At 39.2% G+C, this 18,895-nt stretch overlaps 1 protein-coding gene across 2 annotated transcripts in view; it reads right to left on the bottom strand.

Annotated features, from left to right (window-relative positions):
• Positions 1–18,895, bottom strand: part of LOC140486345 (suppressor of tumorigenicity 14 protein homolog) — a 77,387-nt gene that overhangs the window by 37,569 nt on the left and 20,923 nt on the right. The window contains exons 5-10 of one of the 2 annotated variants that reach the window (XM_072585349.1): positions 15,645–15,844; positions 15,501–15,539; positions 5,975–6,194; positions 3,997–4,139; positions 814–911; positions 120–232 (exon numbers count right to left, since the gene is read on the bottom strand). In XM_072585349.1, coding sequence (XP_072441450.1) covers positions 120–232; positions 814–911; positions 3,997–4,139; positions 5,975–6,194; positions 15,501–15,539; positions 15,645–15,844 — 813 coding nt within the window. The remainder of the gene's footprint in view (positions 1–119; positions 233–813; positions 912–3,996; positions 4,140–5,974; positions 6,195–15,500; positions 15,540–15,644; positions 15,845–18,895) is intronic. The other variant, XM_072585350.1, reaches the window with a different exon arrangement.

The raw sequence follows: 18,895 nt of genomic DNA, 5'->3' as shown, positions 1-18,895 counted from the left end.
GAGGAAATTTGTTCTCTATTTTCATTCTCTTGAAACCTTCAATCTTTTTAGCCACCCCAAATTTGATCATACCATCCTGCTTCAATACAGTGGTCAGCTCTACAATTTACTCGTCTTACCTGATTCCCTCAATCTCCAACCAGTCCTTATCACAATTACTGGAACTTTGGGATCCTGCTTGGATTTCCAAAACAATAACAGAAAGGGCTATAATATACCCCACTGCAGGTGTCTGTTAAGGAATGAGATGACAGCTATTATAGTCAATGAATCATTCATATGTTTGACTTTATATATAATTGCCAATTATATGCTGAATTATGATTTGGAAAATACATTCAAATATCCAACCATTGTAGTCACTATTTTAAGTAGAGTACAAACAATTTTTCGACCAGTTTTTCCAAGTTTCTAAGTTCCAAGATAATTAAAATCACATCAGTGACTAAATTTCAAAGCTATTTCATTGGTTCAAAAGTGCTTTTGGGCATCCAGACATCATGAAACATGCAATATAAACATAAATAATTTTCTTGGGTTAAGAGTAACAGAAGTAGGGACATGTTTCTTGGTCAGTGCGACACTAAAATATATGTTTCAAATGTACAAATTTAACGCAGAAATACACAGAAGTTATCAATGAAACAATAATTTGAACTTCAGTTCTGTGCACCCTTTTTTTGAAAGCATGATTGATCAGATCTGCTTCCTCAGATAAGCAATAGGTTAGTTTGACTATTTCTTCTCAACTAAAAAAAACTAATTGCAGAGATAGAGACAGATTTTAATTAATACAATCTTATTGTTACTCACAGTGATGGTCCAAGTGCAGTCAATTTTGGGAGGATAGTAACGAGGGTAGTAGGGTGAGCTCAAGGAGCCATTCCAGGATATTAGGTTACCACCACAACCTTGTGAGGGAAGGAATAAATTGTTTCTTTATATCTCAAAGTATTTAGAAATATCACGGTCTAATAACAGAGCAGACTAAAATCACAGAGCTCATGGCTGCTTATCACAAACTTTCTTGTCTGTATTATACTCTCATACAAGTGTCTCAAAACAAAGATGTGAAAAATAGTAATATATCTCCATGTTAAGTATATTTTAATTATAGTTCTTCTACAGTTGAGAATGGGAGCTGATTTTAGAACTATGAAGGGAAATATTAAATTTTCTGCAATTCTGCTCGTCCTTTTCATTGTTATTCACTGAGATTCTGAGGAAGTGGAAGGTATATTTGATTTTCAGATTTGCCACATCTGACCTCAAGACAATTAATCATGTTGCAGAAGTGATGAGAAGCAACATTTAATTAAAATAAAACACAGTACTGCTAGAAATAAAAACTATTTTTCAATCTTAACATTGCCAAATCATACATATTCTATTCAGCTCTGCTGTAGGAGGATAGGGATTTTCTGTTCCATAAAGTTCCCCTAGCATGCAGAGAAGATTGCTGATAAACACTGTTCACAACTGATAGCAATGATATGGTGAAGGTAGTTTGTGAATTGTGTGTTTTATTGAAAGCTCATGAAGAGTACTACCAATGTATGTTACTACTGCAGGATCTTCAAAATAAAAGGCATCACATATGACGCACTCCAGTTTATTTATAATCAATTGGCTCAGAGATGATATTATACACCCCAGGAACAGGTGAGATAAACATCCTGGCCTCCTGACCCAGAAGTGGGATCATTACCATTGCACCACAAAAGCATCTAATTCAAATGTTACCAACTACTAGAATGGGCTTTGAACCAACTTTCCTGAGCATTTAGGTTAGGGTATTGAATTACAAGTCGAACAAAATTACCACTACACTACCATCTCCTTCAATACGGCTAGCTTCAAATCAACCTTTCAAAGATGTTAATGCACACCTTTACTGCAATGGAACTTGAACCCATGCCTCCTGGCTGAAAGATAGGGATGCTACCACTGCACCAAACGCTTTCAGAGGTTTTAAAAGGTTTCACCAGCTCCCAAAATCTGATCCTCGGTATTTTTGCCTACCACTGTGATTTTACAAGCTAAATTTGGGTTGTGAATGTGCATTGTCTCTAATTTCCCACAATTAATCAATGGGATAACTTTCCCTAACTTCCCTTTCAGTAGTATTTTGTTCAGATGTTTTTGAAGATGTCACAAAATTTATTATTCACGTAAAATTTCAATGATGGGTTCAGTGCATTTGTGTGAGAAAGCATTTGAGAAAAACATTAGTATTCTGATATATAAAGAAAAATGTCAGATTTTGCTTTGTATTTCATAAAATACAGAAAGTAAATAAACATCAGGAAGGGGATAAATATAGAAGGAGACAACAGCCAGAGGAGTAGCAAGAGAGAGAAAGAGATAAGGAAAAGAGATTGTATATTAAAGTTATTTTGATTTTCAGTCAAAAGTAAATGTATTTTAAGTCAACTAATTATCAACTGTGTTTGATAATTACTAATTCCTTCTATCCAAGAGAGAGAAATCCTAAACGCTAACAACTAGAAAACAGAGTGGTTGAATAATGGTGCTAAACAACATGATATAAAGTCACCATAGTCTTACCAGACCACAGTGTTGCCCTTTCATTAAAGAGAGACCACTGGTGGTGGTTTAACCTGAGGGTCACCATATTAGATTAGATTCCTTACAGTGTCTCAGATAGCAACAGACGTTGAGAAGGAGACACCTTTGTAGTAACATCAGCCAGTGCAGGAATTGAACCCACACTACTGGCATCAGTCTGCAGCACAAGCCAGCTATCCAACCAACATTAGAGGGAAGTAAAGCTGAGAAAATTCACTCCAGTCTCCCCTCTCAATCTTATTAGACTTTTTGCCCAGTGTTGAATTTTGAAAGCAAACAAATATTAGACTAAATCACTTTGGCTGGGACAGAAGGTTTCGAGCTAGAGGACGAGGCTGAATAGGCTGAGGCTTTTTTCTCTGGAGTGTTGGCTAATGAGGGGTGACCTCATATAAACTTGATAGAAGTTTATAAAAATCATGAGGGGCACGGATAGGGTAAATATCCAAGGTCTTTTTCCTAGGGTGGGGGAGTCCAAAATTAGAGGACATAGGTTTAAGATGAGTGGGGAAAGATTTAAAAAGGGTAAAATTTTCATGCAGAGGGTGGTGTGGGAATAGATCAAGCTGTCAGAAGAAGTGGTGGAGGTAGGTACAATTACAACATTTAAAAGGCGTCTGTATAGGTATATGAATAGAGTCGAAGAGTGTGATGCTAGAAAAGCACAGCCAGTCAGGCAGCATCCAAGGAGCAGAAGAGGGATGTTTTGAGCATATGCTCTTCCTGATGAAGGGTTTATGCTTGAAACATCGACTCTCCTGTTCCTCGGATGCTACCTGACCTGCTGTGCTATTCCAGCACCGCACTCTCCAACTCTGATCTCCATCATCTGCAGTCCTCACTTTCTCCTAGGTATATGAATAGGAAGGGTTGAGAGCAATGTGGGCTAAATGCTGGCAGATGGGACTAGGTCTTATTGGGGTGTCTGGGCAATGTGAATGAGTTGGACCAAAGGGTCTGTTTCTGTGCTGTATGATTCTGTAACCTCCCACAATATTAACAACGTTTAGCTGCAATGGGCACAAAGAAGTCTATTTTGTCCACCTACTGGTTCAATTTAAGGTTGAAATTTAAATAAAATCAGAAGACCTGATATTCATTATATCACTCAAAATACTTTTCAAATAATATTTTATTATTGCTAAGAGACATGTTATTAGGGCTTTAGTCTTGCATTCATCAGACAAACGTAAAAATACCAAATCGCAAAGGGAGCAAAAATTTATACTCTATGAGATATGGGTTTTGGAATTCTACCCTGATGCATATAAATTGTTGTTCCTTTTGAAATTTGATACTCTTGCATCTATCTTGATGATTTGCAAACAAAATGTTTGATCAGTATCTTGTTTTTTTCAGCATTAATCAATTCTGATGTATCAAGTGAATATTATTATAAAAAACTACCTCTTTTTCGAACAGCCTCAAAATATGCTTTAAATACAGAACCAACTCTTGGTACATTTGAGGAAAACGTCACCAACATCACATTGCCTGATGAAGTCAATCTGATAACTGGAGGATTCCAAGTTACAGGCGAACCACACCAACTGAAAAAAAAATGCGTTTTGTTTATTCAACATGAAGAATTTGCTAAATTTAGACTTATTTGAGTGGTGATTTGGGAGAAGTTTCTCTAATTTATGCATTTTTGTTAGAAAAATTGCATTGAAGAATTATTCACTTTCAAGAATCTGAAAGATGAAGAACTAAAACTTGAACCTAAACTATATTTTCCATAAACATTTAACAATAACACTGTCTAAAGTACTTGGAGCACAGTTATTTTGCAAAAATGTATATACCAGATCATATGGTAAGAGGGGAAAGATATAAAAGGGACCTAAGGGGCAACTTTTGATGCAGAGGGTGAGCTGCCAAAGGAAGTGGTGGGGCTAGTACAATGGTGACATTTAAAAAGCATCTTGATGGGTATATGAATAGGAAGGGTTTGGAGGGATATGGGCCAGCTACTAGCAAGTGGGGTCAGATTAGGTTGGGATATCTGATCAGAATGGGTGAGTTGGACCAAAGGGTCTGTTTCTGTGCTGTACATCTCTATGACTCTTTGACTCATTAGCAATGCTGGCTAGGCCAACAATTACTACTATCCCTAACTACCCAGAAACTTACGGAGGCCATATCAGCTAAGAATGGCAGATTTCATTCTTGAAAGTATATTAGTAAATCAGATTTTTTTTTAAAAAAGAACAACAGTCAATGGTGGCTACATTGTCACCATTAGGGTTGGTTCATTTTTATTCCAGGTTTATGTTGAAACTGAATTTCACTCTCTACTATGTTGAGATTTGGACCCATGGTCTCAGACTTTAGCTCAGGGTTTCTGGATTACTATCCCAGTATCATTACCATGTATACCCACATCCACTTGGTATCCTTTCCCTCACACACTTAGCTTCTTCCCCTTCCCACCCCATCTGGAATCCTGCTTCCTCACTTATCTTACACAATTACCTTCTCTCAGTAGCTATCACAGCGGCTTTGGGGGTCCTTAAACACGGAATACAACAGCCATTACTCTAAAAGAGGTACTTTTTATTTTAACCAATCTATTCCATGACTGCCTGTATGGTTTGTTGGACTGTTTCTGTTATGAAGGCTCCTGCTCCAATACTGCTGGAAATGTGTGAACAGTCAACATTTTCTTTTAATCTTGGCTGGGAATAGGCGCTCTTAATCAAACATTTCAGACCCTTCTCAATGACACCTGAAGTTTATGAACAGTCTTCAAATTTTCATGGTTTCATAACAGTTCTCTGTACTTTGGATCATGTGGTTATAAAGAACTGAAAATGTTTAAATTTCAGTACATTTATGCATGTGTTTCCACAAACAAATCGCTTCACATAAAAACCTACATGATCCAAACATGAACTATGAAAGCAATTTTGCTCAGGATTTTTCTCAGAGGTTCTCCAGATCAGCTACCATCAAACCCATGCAATTGATGTTTCCATTGATTGGCACTTACAGTGGCTCACTCGTCACAAGAACCCCTGACAACATCATCAACATTTGTGTTAGTGTTTTGCTTAGGATTCCTGGTGCAAATACAGAAACATGATTCATTAACTATAACCAGGAATGATACAGTTAGACTTGGGACTGTTGCATGACAAGCCAACTGAAAGTTTTATTTAGGTTGTGGTCTCAGTTTAGCTTCCAATCTAAACTGATTGTTTGTCGCACTACTACACTTACTTTTCATTAAACACCAGAAGTCAGACAAACAAAGGTAAAATGCCACATTTACTCCTTTAAGGAAACAAATGTTGAAGCTAGAAGATAATTTATCACCATTGTGGCATGAACATATGGTTTCACTGTATTGAAAGTAATTAACACCAAATGCCTAATGCCTTACCGTGTTATTATTTTGTTCTGTACAGGAAGTAGGAAATCATAGGCTGATAGTTTATGGATTGCACAGTTTCCTGGAATTGCCCCATGTAGGGTCAGGATCACTAAGTGTACAATATGGCCTGCTGGAACTCGGAGCCGCCACTGGTAATAGGATCTCTTTGGGAGTGTCAATGTCAGTGTCCGATTGTTGCCTGGTTTTGCGTATAGATCAAAAGAAATTGCTGCAAAATGAGAGAAGTAAATCTTACAGAGCAACACGAAACATAATTACATTAGTTTATAATGTGATCAAATTGTAAGGATAATTTAAAATGCCAAAAAGGTGCAATACCCTATTTAAAGCAAAAAGATTGAAGGAGATACACATACTATAAGCAAAGGGCCAAGTAAAGCAAGAATTTTAGTCACCGAGGTCAAATTTCCTTATCATTTAAAACTGTTCAACATCTAAGCAGCCATACTGCCTTGCAGCTATAAACAAAAATGGCTAAGTGTTATAGCTTACTAATAAATTAATAAATAGCCTGGTAATAGATTTCTACATTTTTCACATTCATGGTGCTGCATGTTTCCTTTTAAACCCTGTCTGGAATCACTAACTTCTTCATCAGGGACTGATACATTTGGCAATTTACAAATGCTGGTTTGTTCACTTGCATGAACCCTTCAGAGGTGCACTATCCTGGGAAGCTGGTCAACCATACACTATCAGGTTTAAGTTTTTCTTGGAGTTATTTCAATCTGCTCAGCACAAATCAACCAATCCCAACCCCCCACCCCCCTCCCCCAACATCCCAACCCCAATCTCACTTGTAGGCTGCAAATACTGGCTTTCTAAAAGGTTATGATTTTCATGCAGAAATCCACAAGCTGAAAGACAACCTGAAATAAAAACTCCTACAGCCCATAAAATCAATGTTTTGAACTATATGACATTGAAAATAATAAGATTTTATTAATTCAAAAAAAGTCATAAGAACCAGTGGAAATCTAAATACCTGAGCATAAAAGACTGATCTTTCTCCTATAAACCCAGTGATCTCCTTCATGGAACAATAACATTTTTCACAACTTCCCATTTTGAAATGAAACACTCAATACTCCTATTAAGCAGCATTTGTAAGCTTTAATTCTAGTTCTTAATGGATATTGAACTAGTCCTTTTAAAAGTATAGATTGACCCAAATGATCAATTCCTGCAGGAAATGATAATTGGATGTTTCCTCAATGGTTCTCTCCATTGGTCACTGAATTCCAGAACAACATTCAGGCAACTACTGGCAAATGAATGTACTGCCAATTTTCTGCTAAGGGAAAGTCAGCCTATGTGAAGATGTCCGAAGGAAATTCCAGAATTTTGAAAAACTCTCTAACCCTGTTTGAGACCTGAGTGCTTTGTACTGTACTTGCACTGACTGCATGCTAAGCATATTGCTACACAATAAATTATTTCCACTAGCTTAAAAAACAACTTAAGCACCTACATCAATAAGCAGAGGGAGTATGGTTTAAAATGTAAACAGAATTTACCAGTCTCTCACAGCGGTTATGATAATATAACACGTGAGATCCATATCATAATCATGGAAAATTAATTAAGGCTCACTAATTTCCTAAAATAGGAATTCTCAAAGTGGAGAGGTCTGGTTAGGAGCCCAAGTGGAGTTGCAAGCTGAAATTCTTCAGATTCAAGCTCAGAGACTACAACGGCTGCTTTGTAGCTTAGCACCTTATCCTAGTCCAACCCAGCCTGGCCCTGCCCAGCACCCCCGGCCCAGCCCAGCCCAGCACAGCCCATCCCAGTCCGTACCAGCCCAGCCCTGCCCGGCCCGTCCATCTGTCCCAGCCCATCCCAGTCCATCCCAGCCTGGCCTGGCCTGGCCCAGCCCAGCACAGCCCAGCCCGGCTCTCACAGGTTCACTCTTCTGCACCCTCTGCTCTCATGGGTCTTTCCTGTGAACACTGGGCTCACTATTCTCATATTGGAGTTATAACAATGTTGAAGCCACGAAATGGGATCACCATGGGAGAAAGCTTTTAAAGTAACGTTTTAAAAATTGTGAGGTTTTTCATGATTTTGATTTGATGTTCAGATCTGTAGATGCCATCAATGACCTTTTGACTGCATAGAGTGACATATTGATGGAGGGTGGAGATAATATCAGCTCCATGGCTCTCGGGGGACTCTAACACACAGAAGAACAAAAGAGAGATGATAAGTCTATTTGTCATTTAGAAAGCAATAGGAAATGTTCTTCATACTTTCTCAACCAGTGGCAGCTCATTGAGAATCTCTAGTGCACAATCAGGGTTACATTTTCAAAAATACACAATTTACATGCTGACATAGCTCAAAGAGGAAGGTGAATTGGCAAATAGTGAGTGGTGAGTCTCAGCTATTCGCCCTTACTAATTAAATGTTATATTTGTTCAGACCTTCAAAGCAGCAGCAATCACATGCAAATTAATACCACCACACAGAGATTTTCCGTTTAGCTCCAGACTGTTCTGATTCTACCTGTTAAAGAAAGGTGCAGTGCAGCATCTCTCAGGAAACTCTATCAGAGGTGAGTCAATTCAGGAGAAGACAAGACACACCCCTTTTTACGACATTGCTGACATTTGCTAAATTCAATATGATTGTAAGTGAATTTGTGTGTGATTGGTCAGTGAATGAACAGGTAATTGGGTGTGTGGGTGAATGAATAGATGGGGATAAGTAGGCAAGAAGTAGGATGAGTGGGTAGTTCGGTAGGGTGAAGTGATGGGTGAGATAGATTTGTGGGTGAGTGGGTAGTCAGGACAGGATTGCTTAGGTGGGAGCAGTGGATTAGATCATGTCAAGGAGTTAGTCACATCAAGCTGGTAGGTAGTCAGATGGTCAGTTAGGAGGACCTGGGATGGGTTGTAGTCAAGTCAATTTGGGTTGGGGGAGAGATGGTCAGCAGGTAGTCAGGGCATTCAGGAGGGAACATGGAGTTACTCATCTGTTAGACAAGATTTTAATCTATCAATCGCTTTGTAAACTGTCCAGGTATGTACCCTGAATCTACACTGATGTGTCCAACTCAAACTCAGCTGGTACCATTTGTGGGGAGCACAGCCACTTCCCATCAGAAGTATAAACTTCCCACTTAAGTCCGCACTTCAGGACTTCCATCGGGTTTTGACATGTACCTTCAATTGTACATTGGAGATTGTACAATGATTCAGAGGATGGAAAACTTCATCAATTATCAAAATTAAATAAACAGCACACCAATCAGATATTATTAATAATTAAATATTATTAATAATAAAGATTAAATAAAAACTTCAGTTTTTATGTTGCAGTTTGGTTGAAATTTCCTATTTTGTGCACTCAAATTCACAGCATGATTACACCAACTTACTATCCCAAAGAAAAGGACTGGCATTACTTTATCTCAGAGCTGTCACATAGTGCCTCATAGTTTTTACTTTGTGAAGTGCAGCCTCTGTTAAGTAGTTAATGCGGCAACCAGTTTGTGATCAGTCAGAATCAACAGCATTAACTAATTAATGTTGCAAACCAAAGAAATGGAGTTTTGGAGATAATTAATGACACTTATCGATTGTGGTTTGATGTAGTGCAATATTATTCATTGTTATTAAGCAGATTGGAGATATATTTTAAAAATACACATTATGTTTTCAATAAAAGTGTCAATGGCCATATTATGGTGTTGTCTATGTCAGAGCTAATGAAGGATTACGTTACATTAGTTGAAAAATATTGCATTGTTTAAGTTATGATGTGGAGGTGCTGGTGTTGGACTGGGGTGGACAAAGTCAGAAGTCACATAAAACCAGGTTATTGTCCAACAAGTTTATTTGAAATCACAAGCTTTTGGAGTACTGCTCCTTTGTCAGATAACTCCACTTGGTGAAGGAGCAGCACTCTGAAAGCTTATGATTTCAAGTAAGCCTGTTGGACAATACGCTGGTGTTGTGTGACTAATGACAGAGTTAGAGTTGACAATTCAAAGTTCTCAAATAGACAAAGACAAAATCTATAAAGCACTGCAAGTTTCTCTGGTAAGATGGAAATATTAAAGATGTGAATGTGCAAAATAATGGGAGAATAACAATATCAATGGTTAGAATATTTCAAAATTGGGAATGTCTCATTTAATGTTTTCAGCTACAACATGAGGTGTTATGCTCCTTTATAACTATGATAAAAAAGGTTATTGCAGCGACAATGTGGTAGTGCTCCACTGTGCTTTAGTTTGCAATAGGATTATATGTGTTGACAGCAATAATTCCACATCCAAAATGTCTGATGTTTGCCTGCACCAATACCAAGAGGAGACCAGTCATAAGTCCGTAGGGAGACTAACAAGTCAATCAGTATTCCCCCAGGATCACCCTAGGGAACCTTCCCATGACTGATTTAAGAGTAGCACAAATTTAGGGAAAAGTTTACTCTCAAAATGGGTGGTCAGACCACATGTAGAGGCCTTGTGCTGAGCTGCTATACTGTAATGTCTATTTGAAATTTCCTACCTTGCTGCAATATCAATCCTTTAATGTTGTCCTATTTTTAACTTATTTTTCAGCTCCATAAGAAATGCTACCAATTTCAGTCTTCTCCTGTATCCAAGAATTGTACCAAGGTATTTGTACCTAAGAGGTTGCCAAAAGAGGGCAGACATTGTGAAAGCTTTTCACTGTACTCCTACACTGGAGTATATGTGACAATAAAAGGACATTGCATATTGGAAAGAGAAAACTAAAGAAGCAAAAGGAAAAAAAAGCTTAAAATGGGAATAAAACTTCTTTGTTTTTTATTTGTTAAGACTTCCATATCCTGAAATTCCGATGATGAGCTGTTAAAAACTGAAGACAATGTAATGTGATTAACATCAGAAACATGTGTAATGATGATGATGATAATGGAAGTGAACAGAAGTTCTAACTGTGTGAAAAGATTGTGTGTATACAGCAAAATGTACAAAAAGGAGTGTTTGCAAAAAATTTCAATAAATTCTATCAGCATTAACTTGACAGAGCAAACAGAATTAGACCCAAACACAGTATAACAAGGTGCTGGTGATAGGGCTCCATGGTAAACTTCAAAGTGCTAATGTTACTGGCCAACATGATGCACAACTTGAAGCTATAGTCATGATTTGGAGATGCCGGTGTTGGACTGGGGTGTACAAAGTTAAAAATCACACAACACCAGGTTATAGTCCAGCAGGATTAATTGGAAGCACTAGCTTTTGGAGCATCGCTCCTTCATCAGATGATAGTGGAGGGCTCAATAGACAATAGACAATAGGTGCAGGAGTAGGCCATTCTGCCCTTTGAGCCTGCACCACCATTCAATATGATCATGGCTGATCATCCTTAATCAGAATCCTGTTCCTGCCTTATCTCCATAACCCTTGATTCCACTATCCTTGAGAGCTCTATCCAACTCTTTCTTAAATGAATCCAGAGACTGGGCCTCCATTGCCCTCTGGGCAGAGCAACCACACAGCAACCACTCTCTGGGTGAAGAAGTTTCTCTGCATCTCTGTCCTAAATGGTCTACCCCGTATTTTTAAGCTGTGTCCTCTGGTTCGGCACTCACCCATCAGCGGAAACATGTTTCCTGCCTCCAATCCTTAAATAACCTTATATGTCACAATCAGACCCCCTCTCAGTCTTCTAAACTCAAGGGTATACAAGCCCAGTTGCTCCAGTCTTTCAGTGTAAGGTAATCCCGCCATTCCAGGAATTGACCTCGTGAACCTATGTTGCACTCCCTCAATAGCCAGAATGTCTTTCCTCAATTTTGGAGACCAGAACTGCACACAGTACTCCAGGTGTGGTCTCGCCAGGGCCCTGTACAGCTGCAGAAGAACCTCTTTGCATCTAAACTCAATCCCTCTTGTTATGAAGGCCAGCATGCTATTAGCCTTCTTCACTACCTGCTGTACCTGCATGCTTACCTTTATTGACTGGTGTACAAGAACACCCAGATCTCTTTGTACTGCCCCTTTACCTAAATTGATTCCATTTAGGTAGTAATCGGCCTTCCTGTTCTTGCCACCAAAGTGGATAACCATACATTTATCCACATTAAACTGCATCTGCCATGCATCTGACCACTCACCTAACTTGTCCAGGTCACCCTGTAATCTCTTAACATCCTCCTCACATTTCACCCTGCCACCCAGCTTAGTATCATCAGCAAATGTGCTACTGTTATTAATAATACCATCTTCTATATCATTAGCATATATTGTAAAAAGCTGTGGTCCCCACACTGATCCCTGCAGTACCTGACTGGTCACTGCCTGCCATTCCGAAATGGAGCAGTTTATCACTACTCTTTGTTTCCTATCAGCCAACCAAGTTAGTACTTTGCCCCACTACCATGCGCCCTAATTTTGCTCACTAACCTCCTATGTGGGACTTTTTCAAAAGCTTTCTGAAAGTCCAGGTACATTACATCTACTGGATCTCCCTCGTCCATCTTCAGTGTTACATCCTCAAAAAATTCCAGAAGATTAGTCAAGCATGATTTCCCCTTCATAAATCCATGCTGACTCTGACCTATCCTGTTACTACTATCCAGATGTGTCATACTTTCATCCTTTATAATCGACTCCAGCATCTTTCCCACCACTGAGATCAGACTAACTGGTCTATAATTTTCTGCTTTCTCTCTCCCACCTTTCTTAAAAAGTGGTACAACACTAGCCACCCTCCAATCCGCAGCAACTCATCCTGAATGTATCGAACTCTGGAAAATAATCATCAACGCATCCACGATTTCTCGAGCCACCTCCTTCAGTACCCTGGAATGTAGACCAACAGGCCCCGGGGACTTATCAACCTTCAGACCTAACAGTCTCTCCAAAACCAATTCCTGGCAAATATAAATTCCCTTAAGTTCAGGTCCTTCAGCCACTGTTACCTCAGGGAGATTGCTTGTGTCTTCCCCAGTGAACACAGGTCTGAAGTACCAATTCAATTCTTCTGCCATTTATTTGTTCCCCATAATATATTCCCCTGTTTCTGTCTTCAAGAAGCCAATTTTAGTCTTAACCATTTTTTTGCCTTTCACATACCTAAAAAAACTTTTACTATCCTCCTTTATATTTTTGGCAGTTTACCTTCGTACCTCATTTTTTCTCTGCGTATTTCCTTCTTCGTAATCCTCTGTTGTTCTTTAAAGGCTTCCTAGTCCTCCATTTTCCCACTTATTTTTGCTATGTTATACTTTTTCTCTTTTAACTTCATATGTTTCTTAACTTCCCTCATCAGCCACGGCCAACCATGCCTCATCCTAGGATCTTTCCTCCTTTTTGGAATGAACTGATCTTGCATCTTCTGCATTATACACAGGAATATCTGTCATTGTTCCTCCACTGTCATCCCTGCTAAGGTATTGCACTATTGAACTTTGGCTCCATCCTAACACACAGAATTTATAGCAAAAATTTACAGTGTGATGTAACTGAAATTATACATTGAAAAATTGATTGTCTGTTAAGTCTTTCATCTGTTTGATTACCATGATAGTTTCACTTCTTTCATGTGTAAATCACAAAACCTTTTTTTAAAAAGTTGCATTCTCAGGTTAGCTGTTAACAATGGTGTTAGCTAGACAATATGATGAAGGTGTTAGCCCCCTGTGTTCTCTGTCTATGCCATGATGTTTAGATTGATTCTAATCTAAAAAGTGAGATAACGGAGTTCTACATGAATTCATGCAGTTTTTGAGCAAAGTACAATGTAACACTGAAAGTACAAGTTTACCCCACTAAATATATGCGTGCATGTGGGTCTTTGTCTGTCTGTGTGTGTCCGTCTGTCTGGGTTGGGGGTTGCGAGTGTGAGAAAGTGTATGTGTGTATGTATAGTGAGTGTAGAGTGTCTTAGGTCTGTGAGGGGGCGCATGTGGGAGTGTGTGTGTCTGTAAGGGTGTGTGTGGGTGTCTGTGTGTGCGTCTGTGTATATGTGTGTCCATGTGCATGTGTGTATAGGAAACTGTAACCTTCATCCTCTCAAACACATTGCTGCAGCAGCACCCAGGCAATCTGCCCAATGACTCCAATAATTGTCACTGATATCAAGAAGTTCCTTTTTGTAGGCTGGACTTCTGAAATCGCTATCTCTGTATTCTACACCTCAGCAGAATTTCCTTTCCTCTGGTCAGTGCATTGCAGTCACTTGGCTTTATGAATCACCTTGTATCTCCCCACTAGCTCACTATCCATGTCAATAGTCTGTTGATTGTGAAGAATGGAGCAAGTGATGGTACTTCTTCTGGCAGGCTATTCCCCTTCCAGCCTTCTCTTTGAATATAAATGATGCGACAAATCTACCGAAACATGAAGAAATAGGGTGCATATGTCAGGGAAAGAGATCATGAACTGTACGAGAATGCTTGAATGTATGTTTTCAAAGGAAACAGAAATAGTAAAATAAAAAAACTGAAAACCCTGATGAATGTTCCTCTAGCTTTGCCATTGCCATGACTCCTGAGCTTTATCATTTAATAAAAAGTGGAGATTCCTGCTTTAGGTATGCGATGCAGTCTGAGTATCTCCCTTTGCATTGTGAGCCCATTTGTCCTGCAAAAACAAAGGTGCAAGAGTTTGAACATGAATCATATGTTGCTCAGCATGTCCACCAAGACTGCTAAGAAGGCAAAGTTATAAGTTCAGAGAAGGCTAGGGAGTTTTTCATGTGCAAAAAGTCCCACCAATAAAGAATATGGAAGTGGTTGGCAGAAGAATAAAGGGCCTTGCAGATTTGACCAAGTATACAGTTTACTATGTGCATGCGGTTTAGGAGCATCAGCTGCAGGTGTATGCAGCAACAATGTAAAATAGTGCAGTGACTTGCTGTGATTGAAGAAGAAGTAAAATGGAAGAATGGAAAGTTTGAAGTACAGCAGTGAGGAAGAAAAGTGAGGTAAGGACTAACACAGAGAGTTTGAATTACCAAGATAAATTCTAATCCTTGATGTCCTTGAAATGTTGTTGAATTCCTACAGCAATGAATTCTTGTCTACAGCATTTAGCACTTAAGCTTTTTCTCATTTGGGTTTGTTTTCAAGTCTGTGCAGGGATTCCAGTACAATGTGAGGAGAAGGAGACTTCACTTGCACTACTAGGATTTCCAACATTGTCACTGACCCTCAAAGCTCTTGTCTTTAACATCCTATGCTTCAGTGCATTAATGTTTGCACCAACAACTAAGTGTTCCAAGTGAAATGAACATTTCTTTTTAAGAGATATATTCATCAATGTTCTAAGGTTGTGCAACAGCCACTCAAAATCTTATCCTTCCTTGCCCTGATCCAACTCTGATCAGTTGCTTGTGACCACTGCAAATATATGAGTAGCCCACCAATGATCCCAGACCATCATCTGCAATCTTCACAAAATTCAAATCAGCCTTCATGTAATCGCAATGGGATCACCCATGTATATGAACGAATATTTATGTCTGTCAATGGAATATATACACCTAAAATAACAGTAGATTTAAAACATCCTTACCTGACTTTACTGTCAAGTCATATTCTTCAGATCCTGAAGCTGCAAAAAGTAGAAAAAACAGCGATTACTCGAAAAAATGTACATGGATGAGAACCAATAGACTGAACTGCACAAATCTTCAAATGAAGTGTATAAAAATACTACCAAACAGCTCAACTGTGTAAACATCAAAATCTTCTTCGGTGGAGGATATCTCTTCAGAAGAGTTCAGCATGGGCACTTTCAGCTTTTTGCCATTGACTTGTTGCAAGTTTGATGTGGTTGCATTTTTGATGTAGTGTGCTACATTCTCTGGAGCTGAGAACTTACTCCAATAATATGCCCGAAGCCCTTCTTCTCCTTCACTGCAACAACAACAGAAGAGAAAATATCTCAGAGCGTTCACATATATAAAATTGTAAAATAAAATTGACATGGAAACTGGTGAGATCAAATGCTGGCCACACATGTTCCACTGTCATGCCCCTGATACTGAGCTTTAAGAATTGGGCACATATTGAATCTCCCTGCACATGCTCCTTCTATTTTCACCTTTACCTTCCACTTTACCACTCTCTCCCCACTCTATTTGAGTTTCTCTCAATATCACCTCACTCTTAGTTGATTTCTGCACTTTTTTCTCAATCTTTTTATTGCTTTCTAAAACTATGTGTCTCATGCACTCCTCCTGTTTCCCTCTCTCCCTTTTGCATCATTTTTGTGTGGCTCTATTCCTTTCCCTTTCCAGGAAGTGTTATAAACAAATTTGGAATTTCAACTCTTCAACAGTCACAGAAATTGTCCACAAAAATATGTGTGTGCGTGTGTGTGTATACACGTATGTGCGTGTTTGTGTCTCTGTGTCTGTGTGTGTGAGAGAGAGAAGGGGTTGAATCATGGAAACTATTATTCATGAAGGCCAACAAAAAAATCAGGTCATTCTCTTGCCACTTATTTGGATCCACAACCTCAGGCCCAGCAGTAAGTAGCTGTAATCAAGATTGAGCTCAATATGTGTGAAGCAGTAAGTAAAGCCAGGGCTGGAGTACAGTATTGATGGAATGTAATCCAGAAAAAGAGGCTAAGCTGCAAAGGCAGAAATCCCAGGCTTGGGATGGAGTGAAATGGCCCAGTTGGTTTCTGAAGTAGGCAACAGTAAACACTCGAGTCTGGAAGTACAGTACTGCTGATGCGAGAAGAAAATGCTCTCACAAAGAAATGAGATCAACACAAAGTACTACCCAATGGAATCATTGACTTGTAGTATGTAGAGGAAGTGTGAATATATTATCAATTTAGTGTCTTAACATCTCTCAATTTGGAAAACTTATTAATTTTCTTATATTGATAAAACTAGGTAAATTTTCTGCAATACCTGCCAGTCATCACTTTGTACTATAGACACAGAAAAATGACCCTAGTAGATGTGATATTTGTCTCATATAGAATGTAATTATTGTGCATTTGGAGTATTTTAATTGCAGTTAAATATTCTGGTTTGTTTCTAGAGCATGGGATGTCTGTTTTGCAAAAATGGGCTGAACCTTTAGCACGGTAAAAACAATGATCGCAGATGCAGGAAAACAGATTCTAGCTTAGAGTGGTGCTGGAAAAGCACAGCAGCTTAGGCAGCATCCAAGGAGCAGTAAAATCGATGTTTCAGGCAAAAGCCTTTCATCAGGAATATAGGAAGAGTGCCTGAGGGGTGGAGAGATAAATGAGAGGAGTGTGGGGGTGGGGAGAAAGTAGCATAGAGTACAATAGGTGAGTGGGGGAGGGGATGAAGGTGATAGGTCAGGGGCAGGGGGAGGGTGGAGTCGATAGGTTGAAAAGAAAATAGGCAGGTAGGACAAGTCATGGGGACAGTTCTGAGCTGGAAGTTTGGAACTGGGGTGAGGTGGGGGAAGGAGGAATGAGGAAACTGTTGAAGTCCACATTGATGCCCTGGGGTTGAAGTGTTCCGAGACGGAAGATGAGGCGTTCTTCCTCCAGGCTTCTGGTGGTGAGGGAGCAGGTTTTCTGTGGACCACAACACTGACCTCTAATCCTTGCCAATTTTCTGGTCTGGTATTATTTGCATAATTATGGCTATCTCCAATTAATCCACCTTCTGGATGGACACAGATTGGCTTCAACTGAGTTCAGAAGCCTGCTTCATTCTTGCATTGCTCCCAGCCTCTGAAGTGCCAGTTAAGCAGCTCCAAGGTGAGGGGTAGGGACACTACCACTGTGCCTTTTTTATTTAACCATTTTTTTTCTAATCAGCCTGTTTAGTGATGACACACCTCTGGAGCAGCTGGGACTTGAACCCAGGTATCCCAGCCCAGGGCTAGGGACACTACTACTGCACCACAAGAGGGCTTGTTAAGCCTTCTAATTAAATGGCTTGAATTGAAAACATTTGAGTTCTATTACTTTGCTATAATAATCACTTTGTAATGATAAATTTGCTCAAAGAGAAACATCTAAGTGACATATAATCGTGCCTCTTAAGCATTTCACAGAAACAACACAATTTGTAAGTATTGCACTTTATGGATGAGGTCCCAGTTCAGTCAGTTGACTAGCGTGTGACTCAACATTGTGTGAGATTGATTTCCATTCCAGCTGAGGTAGACTTAAGGTCTTCTTTGTCTTACCCCTGAAAGTGGAAGGCAATGGTAAACCATCATCAACAAAAAAAAAACTGCCATGTAAATGTCATAAGATGAAACAATGACTTTCAATGAGGCAAGCATCTGGCATAGGGTAGAACACACATGATATGACATGATACTTTATACGATAGTCACTTTCCAGACAAATGCAATAGAATAGTATTTTAAAAGGTACACTGTGAAAATGCCAAATAATTTCTTAATTTCTAATTTTCACAATTCCAACAGTCAAATTTCCTGATCCAGTCACACTGGGAAGTATAAACTGGTGCTGGGAGCCCCATGATACCTCGAGAGTCTGTCATGCATGTATTCCCTACATAAGTATCATGTATTCCCTACATAGATAAATTCCCTACAGGAAATTGTCTTATGAAGATAAGTTGATGTCTTATGAAGAGAGGTTGAGTGAGTTAGGGCTTTTCACACTTTTGACAGAAGAAGGAAGAGAAGTGACTTGATAGAGGTGTACAAGGTAATGAGAGATATAGGTACAGTAGATAGCCAGAGGTTTTTCCCCGGGGCAGAAATGGCTGTCACGAGGGGTCATAATTTTAAGGTGATTGGAGGAAGGTATAGGGGAGATGTCAGAGGTAGATTCTTTACACAGAGGGTAATGGATGTGTGGAATGCATGGCAAGCGGTTGTAGTAGAGTCAGAGACATTAGGGACAATTAAGCAACTGCTAGACAAGCACATGGATGGATGTAAATTGAGAGATGTGTAGGTTAGGTTGTTCTTAAATTAAGATAAACACTT

This window comes from Chiloscyllium punctatum, chromosome 15 (assembly GCF_047496795.1).
Source record: "Chiloscyllium punctatum isolate Juve2018m chromosome 15, sChiPun1.3, whole genome shotgun sequence".
In the NCBI taxonomy this organism is placed as follows: Eukaryota; Metazoa; Chordata; class Chondrichthyes; order Orectolobiformes; family Hemiscylliidae; genus Chiloscyllium; species Chiloscyllium punctatum.
This window is presented reverse-complemented; position numbering and strand designations above follow the sequence as displayed.